Source organism: Bison bison, unplaced genomic scaffold, assembly GCF_000754665.1.
Source record: "Bison bison bison isolate TAMUID 2011002044 unplaced genomic scaffold, Bison_UMD1.0 scf7180017864376, whole genome shotgun sequence".
NCBI lineage: Eukaryota > Metazoa > Chordata > Mammalia > Artiodactyla > Bovidae > Bison > Bison bison.
This window is the reverse complement of record NW_011494948.1, coordinates 13,636,675-13,653,194: the sequence shown is the minus strand read 5'-3', so window position 1 is coordinate 13,653,194 and position 16,520 is coordinate 13,636,675. Positions and strand designations below refer to the sequence as shown.

At 36.3% G+C, this 16,520-nt stretch overlaps 1 protein-coding gene across 4 annotated transcripts in view; it reads right to left on the bottom strand.

The window, feature by feature from the left end:
- DENND4C (DENN/MADD domain containing 4C) overlaps nt 1–16,520 on the bottom strand; it is a 119,650-nt gene that overhangs the window by 47,746 nt on the left and 55,384 nt on the right. For all 4 annotated transcript variants that reach the window (XM_010857067.1, XM_010857070.1, XM_010857069.1 and 1 more), the window contains exons 13-17: nt 11,106–11,251; nt 9,363–9,398; nt 9,143–9,273; nt 7,162–7,294; nt 4,795–5,001 (exon numbers count right to left, since the gene is read on the bottom strand). In XM_010857067.1, coding sequence (XP_010855369.1) covers nt 4,795–5,001; nt 7,162–7,294; nt 9,143–9,273; nt 9,363–9,398; nt 11,106–11,251 — 653 coding nt within the window. The remainder of the gene's footprint in view (nt 1–4,794; nt 5,002–7,161; nt 7,295–9,142; nt 9,274–9,362; nt 9,399–11,105; nt 11,252–16,520) is intronic.

Below are 16,520 nucleotides of genomic sequence, written 5' to 3'. Positions count from 1 at the left end.
CCTTGAAGTACTCCTTTTCCTATTTGGAACCAGTCTGTTGTTCCACGTCCAGTTCTAACTGTTGCTTCCTGACCTGCATACAGGTTTTTCAAGAGGCAGGTCAGGTGGTCTGGTATTCTCATCTCTTTGAGAATTTTCCACAGTTTATTGTGATCCACACAGTCAAAGGCTTTGGCATAGACAATAAGGCAGAAATAGATGTTTTTCTGGAACTCTCTTGCTTTTTCCATGATCCAGCGGATGTTAGCAATTTGATCTCTGGTTCCTCTGCCTTTTCTAAAACCAGCTTGAAGATCAGGAAGCTCATGGTTCACGTATTGCTGAAGCCTGGCTTGGAGAATTTTGAGCATTACTTTACTAGCATGTGAGATGAGTGCAATTGGGCAGTAGTTTGAGCATTCTTTGGCATTGCCTTTCTTTGGGATTGGAATGAAAACTGACCTTTTCCAGTCCTGTGGCCATTGCTGAGTTTTTCAAATTTGCTGGCATACTGAGTGCAGCACTTTCACAGCATCATCTTTCAGGATTTGGAATAGCTCAACTGGAATTCCATCACCTCCACTAGCTTTGTTCGTAGTGATGCTTCCTAAGGCCCACTTGACTTCACATTCCAGGATGTTTGGCTCTAGGTCAGTGATCACACCATCGTGATTATCTGGGTCGTGAAGATCTTTTTTGTACAGTTCTTCTGTGTATTTCTTCTGTGTATTCTTGCCATCTCTTCGTAATATCTTCTGCTCCTGTTAGGTCCATACCATTTCTGTCCTTTATCAAGCCCATCTTTGCATGAAATGTTCCCTTGGTATCTCTAATTTTCTTGAAGAGATCTCTAGTCTTCCCATTCTGTTTTCCTCTATTTCTTTGCATTGATCACGGAGGAAGGCTTTCTTATCTCTTCTTGCCATTCTTTGGAACTCTGCATTCAGATGCTTATATCTTTCCTCTTCTCCTTTGCTTTTCACGTCTCTTCTTTTCACAGCTATTTATAAGGCTTCCCCAGACAGCCATTTTGCTTTTTTGCATTTCTTTTCCATGGGGATGGTCTTGTTCCCTGTCTCCTGTACAATGTCATGAACCTCATTCCATAGTTCAGCAGGCACTCTATCAGATCTAGGCCCTTAAATCTATTTCTCACTTCCACTGTATAATCATAAGGGATTTGATTTAGGTCATACCTGAATGGTCTAGTGGTTTTCCCTACTTTCTTCAATTTAAGTCTGAATTTGGTAATAAGGAGTTCATGATCTGAGCCACAGTCAGCTCCCAGTCTTGTTTTTGTTGACTGTACATAGCTTCTCCATCTCTGGCTGCAAAGAACATAATCAATCTGATTTCGGTGTTGACCATCTGGTGATGTCCATGTGTAGAGTCTTCTCTTGTTAGCAAAGGCTTTGCTGAGAAAATGTGTTTAGTGAAGAGGGGTAGAATTGATCATAAGAGGACAATCCAACTGGCAACTCCTAAAAGTTTAGAATCTCACATTTGGAAGACAACAGTAGAAACCATGAAGAATGAGACAGTAATTTTACGGATCCCTGGCAAAGAGGCTAGCCAGCTTACAAGAGCAGTGAACACAGCAGCCAAAAACTACTATAGCTTAATTTGAGAATAAGAAAATATAAAGAAAAAGCTACTCTTCTTGGGATTTGTAAAATGTCTCTATTTATAACAGGGTTGTTTAACAACTGTGAGCAGTAACATAAAGCCAAGTTGTGGCCTCTTAAAAGGGAAGAGAAAAAAGAATTGAGAAAGCATATTTAACTCAAGAGATGAAGGAAGGAAAGAGATGTGAAGAAGCAGAGGATCATAAAGATGTGTATGCGTGTGTGTGTGTGTGTGTGTGTGTGTGTGTATACACATACATATAGCTAGAAATGAAGAGTTTAATTCAGAAGCAGAAGAGTTCAGAAATTATCAGAGCAACTTCACAAATGACTAGGTTAAAGAAAACTCTTACTATATAAAAGACGCGTGCCATGATTAAGAAGAATGTGGCACAAGAGAGTTCTTCAAGTATCTGAAGTGTTGTCACTTCACTGACAACTTCTGCAATGCCAAAAAATCCATAAGGAGGTGGAACTGAACTCAGCATAAAACATACTTTCTAACAGAGCCAGCTCAAGCACAGACAAGGTCCCATATGTTACAGACTTCCAACATCTCAGGTTTTATGTTGAAGTTTTACTAAAATATCTTCAAGTTCTATTCGACTCTAAGATTCTATGAGTCATGAAGAAATAATTTACTTTCTGTGTCAAATTGGGATTAATCTGGATTTCCTAAAACCATTCTCAAAAATTTATTCTGAAGTCGACAAAGTATTCCTTCAAACTTCCAGGCTTACTTGTATAAGAGGCAGACACCAAACTAAAGAAACAGTAAAAATGTCAGGGGTATAATTTTTTAATTGCAGTATGTTGTTGCCTACAACATGATACCTTTTGGATATCTATGGTAGATAAAAGATGGCTACAAACTCTTTACTACTCCTCCCATTGAGAGGGCTCTGTCCCTTCTCCTTGAATTGAAGGGGAAAGCCTCTGAGATTGCATGACCAATAGGATTTGCCTGAAGTGACAACTGTACCAGTTTCCTGGTTTAAGCCTTAAGAAAGGTCAGTTTCTACTTCTCTCTCTTGAAACACATGCTCTTGGAGTGCTAAGCTATCATAGGAAAAGCCCAAGTATCACATGGAGGGGTCTGAGACTATATGGAGGAAGAGCGGTCCATCTGAGCCTGGTTTTCCAGATAACCTTGCCAAGGTACCTAGGCTGGTATTTGAGTTAAGCTGTCTTAAGTTTTACAAACATAACATGCAGATCACAAAGCTGTCAAATTAAAACAAACATTAAGCATATGAATGAGACAGTGGTTTCTAATGGAGTATGAACCTAAAAATCAAAACCACTTACTTGCTAGGTGGGCTTATATATGTGTCATTCATCTAAGTTTCAAATTTTCTTTCTTTGTAAAATGTAACATTATAATATATAATTGCCTCAAAGAGTTGCTGGGAATACCAAAGGAAATAATTACATAAAAATATTGTGAAAAATTTTAATGTGCAATCCTATATGTAATCAATAAATAAAATGCATCAAATATGTCAAGCAAATATATATCCTTAAAGTTTTAAAATAAACACTTCTTTCTTCCAGTTGTAGAGATGTAATTATCTCAGGTGACTACAAATCTGTCAATATAACTTGTTATAAGTAGGAATACAACAAATTAACCTCCAAATTTTAAGCCTTCTATCAGAATGTTTATTGGGAAAATAATCTAAAAACATTTTTTAGCTTACTAGTCGTATCTGCTGCATGTTAGAAAACAAGAAAATGTAATTACTTACTTGTAACTACTGTAGAACCTTAACACATACATACAGAGGAAACAACTTTTCAGGAAATTTGTCTTATGAACTTACCAAAGAAACTTAACCAAGTAATGTGCTGTGACTTTACAGTGCAGTAACAACTAATACTAGCTCTCTCATGGAGCATATTTTAAAGCACTTTAAAAATATGATATGCTTTCACAAAGTTGAAATATATCCTAAAATATATCTTAGATACAAAAACTAACTCTATCAGAATAAAATTTTAAAAACATATGAGGTACAAAACACTAATACTGATCAAACACTTTTAATTTCCGAACAGTTTTATAAACATCAGATGAGAGAATATGTAATCAAATGTGAGAATGGATATGTTAGTATTTGTTCTGTAACTCTGTATTTGAAGTTTTTTATAACATACAGATAATACTTTGAGAAAAACAAGTTTAGTGTGGTTACAAGCATTATTAAATCTTAATAAGGTACATGCTTTATTGGATTCAGATCTTTTTTATTTTAAAAGAGGAAAAAATTAAACATAAAAATTACTCTATCACGTGCCCTTCTTCAATTATATTTCTCTTCAAATCTTGTGCTGTCTCCTTCTTCCCAAATACCCATTACTCTGAATTTTTATTCCAACTATATTTTAAATTCTAATCTGGTTCTTATATCATTTACAGTTATTTTAACACAAAAATAATTTTTTAAGGGAAAAACAATAAAGAGGAGAACTAAATCAGTAACTCAGTTTCTTCAGCTGTCTGTTGGATAACACCGCTGCCTATCTCTGAAGATGGTTCTGAGCCTGAAGAGGTTCAGCACATTGTTGACTGAGCACTGACTATCAGGTACTCATCTAGACATGTGTACATTAACAGATTTAACCATGAAATTAACCATCTGAGGAAAGGAACTAAATATCACTATACTGCAGACATTTCTATTACATGGAGCTACTGGCATCTAGTGGGTGGAGCCAAGGATACTGCTAAACATTCTAGATGTATAGGAAAGGACCTCACAATAAATAATTATGTGGGCCAAAATGTCAACAGTGCCAAGGCTGAGCAACTCAGACCTCCAGCTTCAGATACATAATATCTGAATCACAGATAGGTTGTGTAATCCACCTACGACACAGGTCCTAAGTGGAAAGCCACTTACTAAAAGCCTATTTGCTTCTTAGTAAAGTTATCTCAAGAATAAAATAATCAATATTTTTTCTATTTATCAAGGGTAAATAATCTGGTCCAAGTAAGTCAATCCTTGTTGAATTTCAAAGCAATAACTTTTAAATAAATGTATTTAAAAATAAACAATAGGTATTAGCTCTATGAAACCGGGTAACAGTTTAATGAAAATACCTGAGGTTACTGAAAGCAACTGAGACCTAAATTTTCTTAAAAATATAAATAGAATTTATCTTAGTAACAACTCAGTGTTATACTTGCCTCATCTAGAGGATCCACATCTGTTTTCCTCATCTTAATAAGCACATCATATGCCTGCTGAAGTGCTCTGACCTTAGGATGAGAAACTCTAACATAGGCTGGGAGACAAATAAACCATAAACTGTAACAGTGACTGAAGAGACACTTGGCCCACTGTGGTGGATTTGTGTAACATCTCCTCGCCAACTTATGAGCTGTTTTTATCTCCTAGAAAGAGAATAAATAAAAAATTATGACATTCATTAAAAATTATTAGGATGACAGGAAAAATGAAAAGCAAAAAGGAGAGAAGAATTTAATGTAAAATTTGACTCTGAAATCAAGCATTTCATATTTTTGCTTTTGTGAATGGCTTCCTACTTAGTGCCACATGGTTCTTTTTATAGGAGCACCTTATGCTGTTTTAACTATTTTTTTGGCAAGCATGCATCTCCCAAGAGAATAGAAATTCCTTAAAAATGGATATCATTCATGTGATAATAATATAATGGGTAATTAAGTGCTCTTCACAGATATGGCACTCAAATGTTTGATGAATGAAAGGGATTTAGCCATTCATAGCTTAAGAGTTCTATAATATCATTCTTGAAAAGTCAGAGCCTTTTCACTCTTCTCCCAACTAAAATGTTTAAGATGTTCTGAGTGCTGAGTTATTCCCCAAGATTTATATCTACCTTCTGTGTTAATTCCATCACAGATTCTTTTAAATCACCTATTCCTTTGCAGGCAACATATTCTGAGAAAGATCACAGACGTCCCTACCTAATAGTTTGATAGGTATATTTTCTACTTCTGATTTTCATTCTGATTTAGGCGGAAGATAGAAAAGGCATCAAATCTGCTGAGCTTTATAGAACTCTACAGACATTCAGAAACTACAGAGCCCTCCACATGTCAGACTGACACTGTCAGCCTTGCATTACAGACCCTTCTGCTGGATGTGTTCTAAATAAACATACTGTTATGAGCTCTATTTCCGAGAGATGTGCCTGGAAAGAAAATTCTGGGGCAAATGAAATCTAGAGACTTAGTAGCAAAATTCTCCCAAGTTTTTTAAAAAACTTGCCTTTTATTAAGCTGATAACAGTACATATATTTTTAAAAATTCCCCTCAGACACACTGAGAGAACTGTGTACTATATGAGATTAAAGACCACCTCAAGTTACCTCTAGGATTTGAGGGACTGCACTCGAACTGGTAAAACCGGAACTAAGAATTTCATTCTGAAATTTTCCATGTTTTGGAGACCCCCCAAATATCAGTATATACATATGTGTATATATATATAAAGGATGTTTGATTTTAACTTGCACCTAACCATAGTTTAACTCTTTATACCTAAATCAAATACAGTATTAAAGCAAGATGTCGAGGTTGTCCTAAGTTAACTCCCTTTATAATGTAATATTCAGTATAAAATATATTTATACTAACCATGAGGAAAAATTAAAATCACAATGAGATACCACTTCGTATGCACTAGATGGCTAAACCCAAAAAGACAGACGATAACAAGAATGTGGTGAAATTCCCACTGCTGGTGGGAATTTTAAATGGTATGCCCACTTTGGAAAATAGTTTGACAATTTCTCAGGTTAAACACAGTGTAACTACATGACACAGCAATTCTACTTAGGCATATACCCAAAGAAATGAAAACATAACCACACAAACATTTGTACACAAATGTTTACAGGACTACTATGCATAATAGCCAAAAACAAAGAACCAACCACATGTACATGAATGGATAAATAAAATATTCCACACAATGGAATATTATTCAGCAATAAAAATACGTGAAATACTGATACATTCTGCAACACTGATGAACCTTAAAAACATGCTAGGTGAAAAAAGCCAGTCACAAAAGACCACAAACTGTACAATTCCATTTTTATGAAATGTCCAGAATAGGCAAAACTATAGAGACAGAAAACAGATTAATGATTGCCTGAGGCTATGGAGGATGGAGGAACTAGGGGGGTTAACAGCTTAGGGATGTGGGCTTTCTCTTTAGGGTGATGAAAATGTTCTATAATTGGCTGTGGTGGTAGCTGCACAACCCTGTGAATGTACTGAAAGCCAGAGAGTATACTTAAAAGAGTGAATTGTACGGCATGTGAATTATATTTCAATAAAGTTTTCTAAAACTGTATTTAGTTCCCAAGCTTCTCTTAGAACATAAACATAAGCATTCAAAACCTTCACCCTCAAATTGTAAGTAGGGTTGCAAAAAATCAATTTTAATTCATTAACAACCATAGTGGATCTTCAAATAATTCCTGTGGGTGATAAGTCTAAACTATGAGCTACATATCATATATACATAGTTTACATTTTAAATTAGATAAAGAATATCTGACCTGTTTAGTTCTCTTAGCCATGAGAGCTGGACTGTTTGTAATGCTACTGCCAGTAGGGTGTCTACTAAAACAAAGTTTCAACTCCTGTGGTCTGTCAAAAAGCTTAAGGTCCAGTCTTGGAAAGTATTTGTAACTAAAATAAAAAGCAAAAATAGAACTGCTGATTTAAAATACATTAACTCTTCATATTATTTCAGAATTTAGGTAAATATTTCTAAACCTCAAATGTAACCAACATTATTCTCCAAAATCCTTGTATACACATTTCTTTTTCAGATATGTAGGATGATGTAATTATAAGATAAGTAGACTATCTACATGGAGACTTTGGCTCCTCCCCATCCTATACGTTATTTTCAACCAATGCCTAAAACACAGAAAACCCTGATATTTTGACTTTGAAGAATTAATAACTCTTTCAACAGAACACATGTATTCAATGATAATTTATATTAAAACATTTAGTATATATATTTTGTAATTTTGTTTCTTTATAAAAGTACCTTGTATTCATATAAAAGGAAAAATGCCATAATAGTTTTATATTAGGGATGTGCCATAATTTAACAAATTCTTTACTGTTTGAACATTTGTAGGTTGTTTTTCAACTTTGTACATTTATCTTTGTGAATATTTTGCTTAATTTCTTAGAATAAGACCCTATAAGAGTTTTCTATGGTAAATGCCTATCAAGAAAATAAAAATTATTATAATCACTGTCAAATTATTTCCAGAAAAGTTATACTCATATCTTCAAGTTGATAGAATAAAAATGCTTCTACTCATCATTTGATTTGCATTTCTTTAAATACTAGAAAAGCTTAACATACTTTCATATTATTGACTATTGGGATTTCTTCTCAGAAACGGCCTACTTATTTCCTCTGGCCAATTTCCTTCTGAAATATATTACCTTTCCTATTTGATATACTTATCTGTCAACACCTGATTTACTTATTTGTCAATACCTGCATTCCAATGTATAGTGATTAAAGTCAAAGTAAAAAAAGAGCTCTCTTTCTATAATTGACATGCAATCAAAAGAGTACTTAATTAAATCACTCAATCTCAGGCATACAGTCTCCATTCTTATGTAGTCCTAGTAAGATTATATATTAATTTTATTTTTAGAAACAGTTCTTTTATATTCCCACTGCCCTAGAAATTCTTTTATGAATACAGCCTAAGAAAGTAACAGTGTGTACACACAAAGATATAGATAGCAGAAAACTACAAATGAATTCCATAGGAAACTAGTTTAATTGCATGCAATGTAGTTACTCAAAATGACATGGCACAAAAATATTTATTGGCATGGAAAAATGTTCAGACCATTAAAGGTACACACACATCACAACAAATATGTGCAAGATGAACTAATATTTGTTTTCAGTAAATTCAAATATATGTACAAAAAAGACAAAAACATATATATATGATTATTAACAGACATTAAGTATTAGTGCTAAAATGATGTGCTAATTATTTTTGTGTGGTTTTCTGAATGTATTAAAGTATTACCATGATCATAATAATAAACAAACTTTTTAATTTCTTAAAAGATTCCCATCCAAATTCTCTAAGTTTATTTTAATAAAGACTGATTCCCGGCCCTCTACTTTTAAGTGATAGCTTACTAATGCATAAGAATTTCACAGTTTTTCACTGACAACAAAAACACCCCAAAAGGAGGGGATCCTCACAAATATTTTTCTTCTTCAGAAATGAAAATTTTAAAGATTAAAATGCGGTAAATGTTTAGGTTAATAGTGATCAGCATCTGGCTTCCCTTCAAACAGGGCAGTCCAGCTCTTAGATTACAATCCCTGGTGGTATCTCCACAGAATATTCATCTCCACCAGTTCACAGAATACATTTTGAAAATGACCTTTACAAATGATCAGTATACGTATCTACTAATAGTTGCAAAAGATCAAGCTATTAAATTGTATCCAAACAACTTCAGAACCATTCCTGGTACCTGTACTTGGGTGACAGGTCCTTTCCGTCATCAGGAGGTGGCTCGGGTGGCATTATGAATACAGTGTGCTCACTTTTCTGTGAATCGTCTAGCTCTATCAATTTGGTATCTTCTGCTGAATCAACGTCAACCTAAAAATAATGGTTTTCTTCAATTAATTTGCATATCAGCAAGACCTGATTCTAAAATGTTGAAACTTGTATTTAAGAAAAAAATATACCTTGTCTGTTTTCTCTGTGCCTTTATCAGGAAACAACTAGGAAAAAAAGGAATTCTCAGTGAAAATGTCTACTATGAATTTAATAGAGATTATCTTAAATTCTAGTTTAAAAAACTATTCTTTTTTAATACCAGGCAGATATGAAACACTTCACAATGTATTTGGTGGACCCCATACTTGTATAATATTTCTCTTTTGACTATTAGGATAGAAAACAATTCATTTTGACTAGTTCATATATCCCTCTTTAGAAGGAAAAGATAGGCAATCATAAGAACCTGATTTCTCAAACCAAAAATTTCATTATTAACAAACTCCTGCATTACTGATTGATAATATCTGTGCTTAGTTGCTCAGTCACGTCCAACTCTTTGCGACCTCATGGACTGTAGTCCGCAGGCTCTTCAGTCCATGGAATTTTCCAAACAAGCATGATTGACAATATCCAAGCTTCTCTAACTGAATGATACTGGACTATTGGACTATTTAAGTAAACAAAAAAGTTGAAAAGTTTAAATCGTATTCCTAGAGTTTCAGATCACACTGATGTAATGGGAGAAAATTATGCAAGTCTTCTAAGATACACAAATCATTAGGAGCCTATAAAATTACAATGTCATAATATTCTACCTTTTTTGATATAATCTCTAATTTTATAAATACAGTTTGCATAAACAATAAGTCCTACAACCCACCTAGCAAAAATAAGAGCTCTACGAAAAATGAGAAAAAATATGTGAGCTATCACTGTCAGAAATCAACATAGAAGTACCATGGTGGTCCACTGGTTATGAATCTGCCTGTCAATGCAAAGAACACGGGTTTGATCCCTGGTCTGGGAAGGTTCCACATGCCGTGGGGCAACTAAGCTCGTGCACCACAACTACTGAGCCAGAGTACTGTAAGTACTAAACCCCTCGCACCCTAGAGTCCATACTCCGCAACATAAGAAGCCACTGCAAAGAGAAGCCCTTACATGGCAACTACAGAGCGGCCCCCTGCACTCAGCAACCAGAAAAAGCCTGTATGCAGCATGAATGCCTCATGCTGCCCTTCATCACAGGCAAAAATAAATAAATTTTAAAAAGTCAACTTTAAGTTTTTATGAGTCAGTAAAGCCTTAACATATTTCCAAAGTTTCCATCAGGACAAAAGAAATATATCAGCAAAATTATCTGGAAAGACACTAAAACAAAAAAACAAACAAAAAAAAACCCACAGGATTTCCATTACCCACAAAACTAACCTTTTTTTTTGGTTTGTTTTTTGGGGGTTTCTGTATAGCTGCCCTGTGTGGCTTGTGGAATCTTAGTTCCCTGAATACTGACTGAACCTGGGCCCCTGGCAGTGAAAGCAAGGTGTCCTAATTACTGGACCACCAGGGAATTCCCAAAACTAAACTTTTTTTTAATGAACTACTAAATCTTATCTTAGTCATGTAAAAAAAAAAAAGATTCAGGAGTTTCAGTGATGTTCTTAGTACTTGATACAAAACAAAAGTGAGATTCAGAGAAAAATTAGCTATGTTTGGTAGTATTAGACACCACAAAGGGAAACAATTCTTACATTAAGTGTAGCACTGAACATTTGCGTGTGTGCTCATGTGCACAAACACACACACACAAACACCAGAACGTCAATGCTTTCCTCAGATCATTCGGGCTAATAAAACAATAATGATTATAAAGATAAACAAATTATTAAAGCTTTTCTTTAATACTGATTTACAGGACAAACTTTTACCTTTTCTATGCAGTCATCAAAAAAAGCCAATCCAGTATCTTTATCACTTACAAAACTACATTCTTCAATGAAACGAATAAAAATCTGTGTTTTGGATAAAAGGGTGTAGAATTTTGTATAGGCACGATCTCGACTTTTTAAAAATCCTGAAGAAAATAAAATTAGAATTAAATTCAGATTTCAAAGCAGAACTAGATGTATTATTTTTAAACTTTTATATATACTTTTTTATCTTTATATACATACATATATAATGGGACCATAGTCCCTTATGCCTAATTCAACCATGAAAACTCTTAACTTATACCATTAACCTTTTCACTGAAATATGAATCTCCTAAAAGGAGTCTCTAGCTCTACAGATCTCAAGTAGAAAATTTCTGATACTCTACATACTCTAAAGCAGGAAGGGTTAAATCTTTCCTCTGCAATGCTACCAATTACTTCTGTATCATCTTATAAACACGTCTGCTCTTCTGGCTCTTATTTTATCCATTCCTCAACTAACTGTAGACAGCTGCTGACTTTAGAAATACTCTTTCCTTCATCCACTGAAGAGCAGGGCACCTAATTCAAAGTCTTCTCTCCAACTCGTCCTATCATCATTCTTCAACACCCATAAAACCCAACCATCCAACATTTCAGAGTTTTAAATTCCTTAATTTTCAATAATCTATGGTCTGCTGCTGCTGCTGCTGCTGCTGCTGCTGCTGCTAAGTCGCTTCAGTCGTGTCCGACTCTGTGCGACCCCATAGATGGCAGCCCACCAGGCTCCCCGGTCCCTGGGATTCTCCAGGCAAGAACACCGGAGTGGGTTGCCATTTTCTTCTCCAATGCGTGAAAGTGAAAAGTGAAAGGGAAGTTGCTCAGTCACGTCCGACTCCCAGCAACCCCATGGACTGCAGCCCATAAGGCTCCTCTGTCCATGGGATTCTCCACGCAAGAGTACTGGAGTGGGGTGCCACTGCCTTCTCCCAGCTCCACATCAATCACCAACTTCTATACATAGCTTCATACTCCCTGGACTTTTCTTCGTAGAACTATAAACAGCTTTGCCTCCCAAATCTCTAATTTACAAGTTACTCTCTGTTACTCCTGTCTATCTGGTATGCTTAAGTTCTTCCTACCAAGCCTTTTGTGAGGGATAATATGCAATCCATTCACCCTTTTACACTCTACATACATCCTTCTATCTTCATGTCTTTAACATTGATTCCATGTCCATTTTCATTATTTTGTCAACACTCTCAATTTTTATGCCCTTTGGTCTTCTTTGTCAAACTCATCTAGTATAACCTAGCTCTGGAGCAATACATTGTCTGCTTTCTCTGGATCTGCACCAGTGTGGCTGGGCGTAAGTTGGGTGGGTGGTGGGGGGTGGAGTTACATAACTAGGCGAATCAAAACCACTTAACTTACACCTTTATCCCTGACCTGTAATCACACTACATTTCTGGAGTCTGAACTTCCTTTACTCGTGTTTCCACAGTTATTTTCAGTGTTTAAATGTTCTCCCTCCATGTTCTCCCCCTCATCCCTGCATGGTGATAAACTGCAGAGAAAATGGAAATCATTAAGTGAGAATTACATTATCTCACTATAAAATCTATGGCTCTTTCTGCTTTCATTTATTCCTTACCACGTTTTACAGTGAGTATGACCCTCCCCTCCTATCTAAGGCCAAGCCCACCATGAGCCTGGGATACAGCTCTTTCAGTGTTCTCTGGAAGATTCTATTAGCTAGTAACCAGTATACTCAAGTCTCTCTCATTTTAAAAATCTTTCCTCAAACATTTTTCCAAAGAGGACATTCAGAGGGCCAATAAGAACATAAAAAGATGCTCAATATCATTAATCATTAGAGAAAGCAAATCAAAACCACAATGAGACATCATCTCATACCTTTCAGAATGGCTATCATCAAAAAGGACAAAATTAACAAATGTTAGTGAGGAGGTGGAGAAAAGCAAACCCTCATTCACTGTTGGTGGAAATGAAAATTGATGGCACCGCTGTGGAAAACAGTATGGAGGTTCCTCAGAAAACTAAAAATAGAATTACCATATGATCCAGCAATTCCACACTCCAGGATACATATCCAGAAAAAACAAAAACACTAATTCACAAAGATATATGCACCCCAATATTCACAGCTGCACTATTTATAATAGTCAAGACAAGGAAGTAACCTAACTAGTCAACAGATGGATGGATAAAGCGGTTGTGATACACACACACACACACACACACACATGCATATACATAATAGACTATTACTCATTCATAAATAAGAATGAAATTCTGCCATTTCCAACAACACAGATGAGTTTAATGCTTAGTGAAACAAGTGAAACACAGAAAAATACTCTATATTATCACTTATATATGGAATCTAAAAAATAAAACAAATTAGTAAATATGATAAAAAAAAGAATTCACAGATATAGAAAACAAACTAGTGGCTACCAGTGCGGAGAGGGAAGCAGGGAGGGGTTAGATAGGGGTAGGGGATTAAGAAGTACAAACTATCATGCATAAGATAAATAAGCTATGAGGACACACAGCACAGGGAATATAGTCGGTATTTTATAATAGCTATAAATGGAGGGCGTGTGTGCGTGTCTGTGGCTCAGTTGCTTCAATCGTGTCCAACTCTGTGCTACTCTACAGTCTGCAGCCTGCCAAGCTCCTCTGTCCACGGGATTCTCTAAGCAACAAGCTGGAGTGGGTTGCTATCCCCTCCTCCAGGGAATCTTCCCAACCCAGGGACTGAACCTGCATCTCTTACATCTCCTGCACTAGCAGGTGGGTTCTTTACCACTAGTGCCACCTGGGAAGCCCCCATAAACAGAGTATAGCCTGCAAATATTGTGAATTACTATGCTGTGTTGTACACCTGTAACATATAAATGCTGCACATCAATTATAATTCAACAAAATAAATAAATAAAATGAAAAACTTTTCCTTAACAAATAATTAGATCCTTCCCCTCTCTGCCATTTTTCTTCTCAATAAAGGGCCTTAAATAAACAATAAACCATCCACTTGGTTGTTAAAGACATGCAGCTCCAAGTCGTTCTTGACATCTCCCTCTTACATCCCATATTCAATTGCCAAGCTCTATTCAATTTACATCCTAAAAATCACGTTTCCATTCATGCTATCAAATAATCCAGGTCACTTCATTTGAACCAATGCAATAATCAACTAATAAGTAGATCCACACTTTGGGTGCCTCCAATTGAACCTCTGCAGAGGAGTCAAAGAGGTTTTTTTGTTTGTTTGTTTTACAAATGCAAACCTGATCCTATTACCTACTTAAATATCCCTCACTGACTTTTGATTACTCTTGGAATAAACACTGAAATCCTTCATTGTTCCTAAAAGAGCCAACATGATCTGGCTTTCATCCAGCATTTCAAGCATGGTTTTTAAGGTCAGTTTTTCCTCCACCCTTTCTGTTATGCTTCAGGGCATTCCACATGCTGTTGTCCTTACTAGATCACCTTGAAATATTACTTAGTTGAGAAAAGCTCCAATAAAACAGAAATAAATAATTCCTACCAAGCAGTAACAAGAAGTCTTTTCTTCTAATGGATCTAGGCAATGATCAGTAAAGGCTACTAATATAATTAAATGAAAGGCTGATGGGGAAATTATAATGAATTGAATGAGTCTGATAACACCTGAACCCATGGATCAATCTTTCAGTTCAGTTCAGTCGCTCAGTCATGTCCAACTCTGCGACGCCATGAATCACAGCACGCCAGGCCTCCCTGTCCATCACCAACTCCTGGAGTTTACTTAAACTCATGTCCATGAGTCGGTGATGCCATCCAACCATCTCATCCTCTGTCGTCCCCTTCTCCTCCTGCCTTCAATCTTTCCCAGCATCAGGGTCTTTTCCAGTGAGTCAGTTCTTCGAATCAGGTGGACAAAGGATTGGAATTTCAGCTTTAGCATCAGTCCTTCCAGTGAATATTCAGGACTGATCTCCTTTAGAATGGACTGGTTGGATCTCCTTGCAGTCCAAGGGACTCTTAAAAGTCTTCTCCAACACCACAGTTCAAAAGCATCAATTCTTCGGCGCTCACCTTTCTTCACAGTCCAACTCTCACATCCATACATGACCACTGGAAAAACCATAACTTTGACTAGACGGACCTTTGCTGGTAAAGTAATTTCTCTGCTATTTAATATGCTGCCCAGGCTGATCATCGGAGAAGGCAATGGCACCCTACTCTAGTACTCTTGCCTGGAAAATCCCCATGGACGGAGGAGCCTGGTGGGCTGCAGTCCATGGGGTCGCTAAGAGTCGGACACGACTGAGCGACTTCACTTTCACTTTTCACTTTCATGCACTGGAGAAGGAAACGGCAACCCATTCCAGTGTTCTTGCCTGGAGAATCCCAGGGACAGGGGAGCCTGGTGGGCTGCCACCTATGGGTCGCACACGACTGAAGCGACTTAGCAGTAGTAGCAGCAGGTTGATCATAGCAATTATATCCATTCTTTAAAGTCATGCTCTTCTTTCATGAAGTCTTCCAAAGAGTTCATGATGAGTATCTTTAAGAATGTTTCCTTTTTCTGAATGTTTATGCCCTCTCACTGAATGATTATGTAAAATCTTTTTCTTGAGTATTTGTTCTATTTCTTAAAACATGTTAAATTATTTTCCATTGGGTATCCCAAGGAGATAGATTTTATACTCCTCTATGTCCCTAAATCCAACCAGTCCATTCTGAAGGAGATCAGCCCTGGGATTTCTTTGGAAGGAATGATGCTAAAGCTGAAACTCCAGTACTTTGGCCACCTCATGCCAAGAGTTGACTCACTGGAAAAGACTCTGATGCTGGGAGGGATTGGGGGCAGGAGGAGAAGGGGACAACGGAGGATGAGATGGCTGGATGGCATCACTGACTCGATGGATGTGAGTATGAGCGAACTCCGGGAGTTGGTGATGGACAGGGAGGCCTGGCGTGCTGTGATTCATGGGGTCGGACACGACTGAGAGACTAAACTGACTGACTGATATCCCTAAATAATAACTAATTGGACTTAGTAAGTGGTAATTAAATATTTGAGAAATAAGTCATCCTAAACCAGAAATGAGAAAAGATAAAAGGATTATTGGGGAAATACAGATTAAAAAAAACAATAACTGCAGGGCCAAACTATAGATATGTGAAATAATTATCGTTATGAATACTGATGTATCTGTAAGTTTTCCACTATATATATAAGAACTGCTGAATACCAACACAAATCTTTGTAATTTCCTAAAACTACAAATACTAAAGAGAATGAGTATGGTATTTTCCTCTGGAACAAGGCTGTACTTTTCAAAAAATTTTAAACACTGGTGGCTTTATTCCAAAAACTATTTGTTAGAGAATACTGTAAAGCCAAAAATG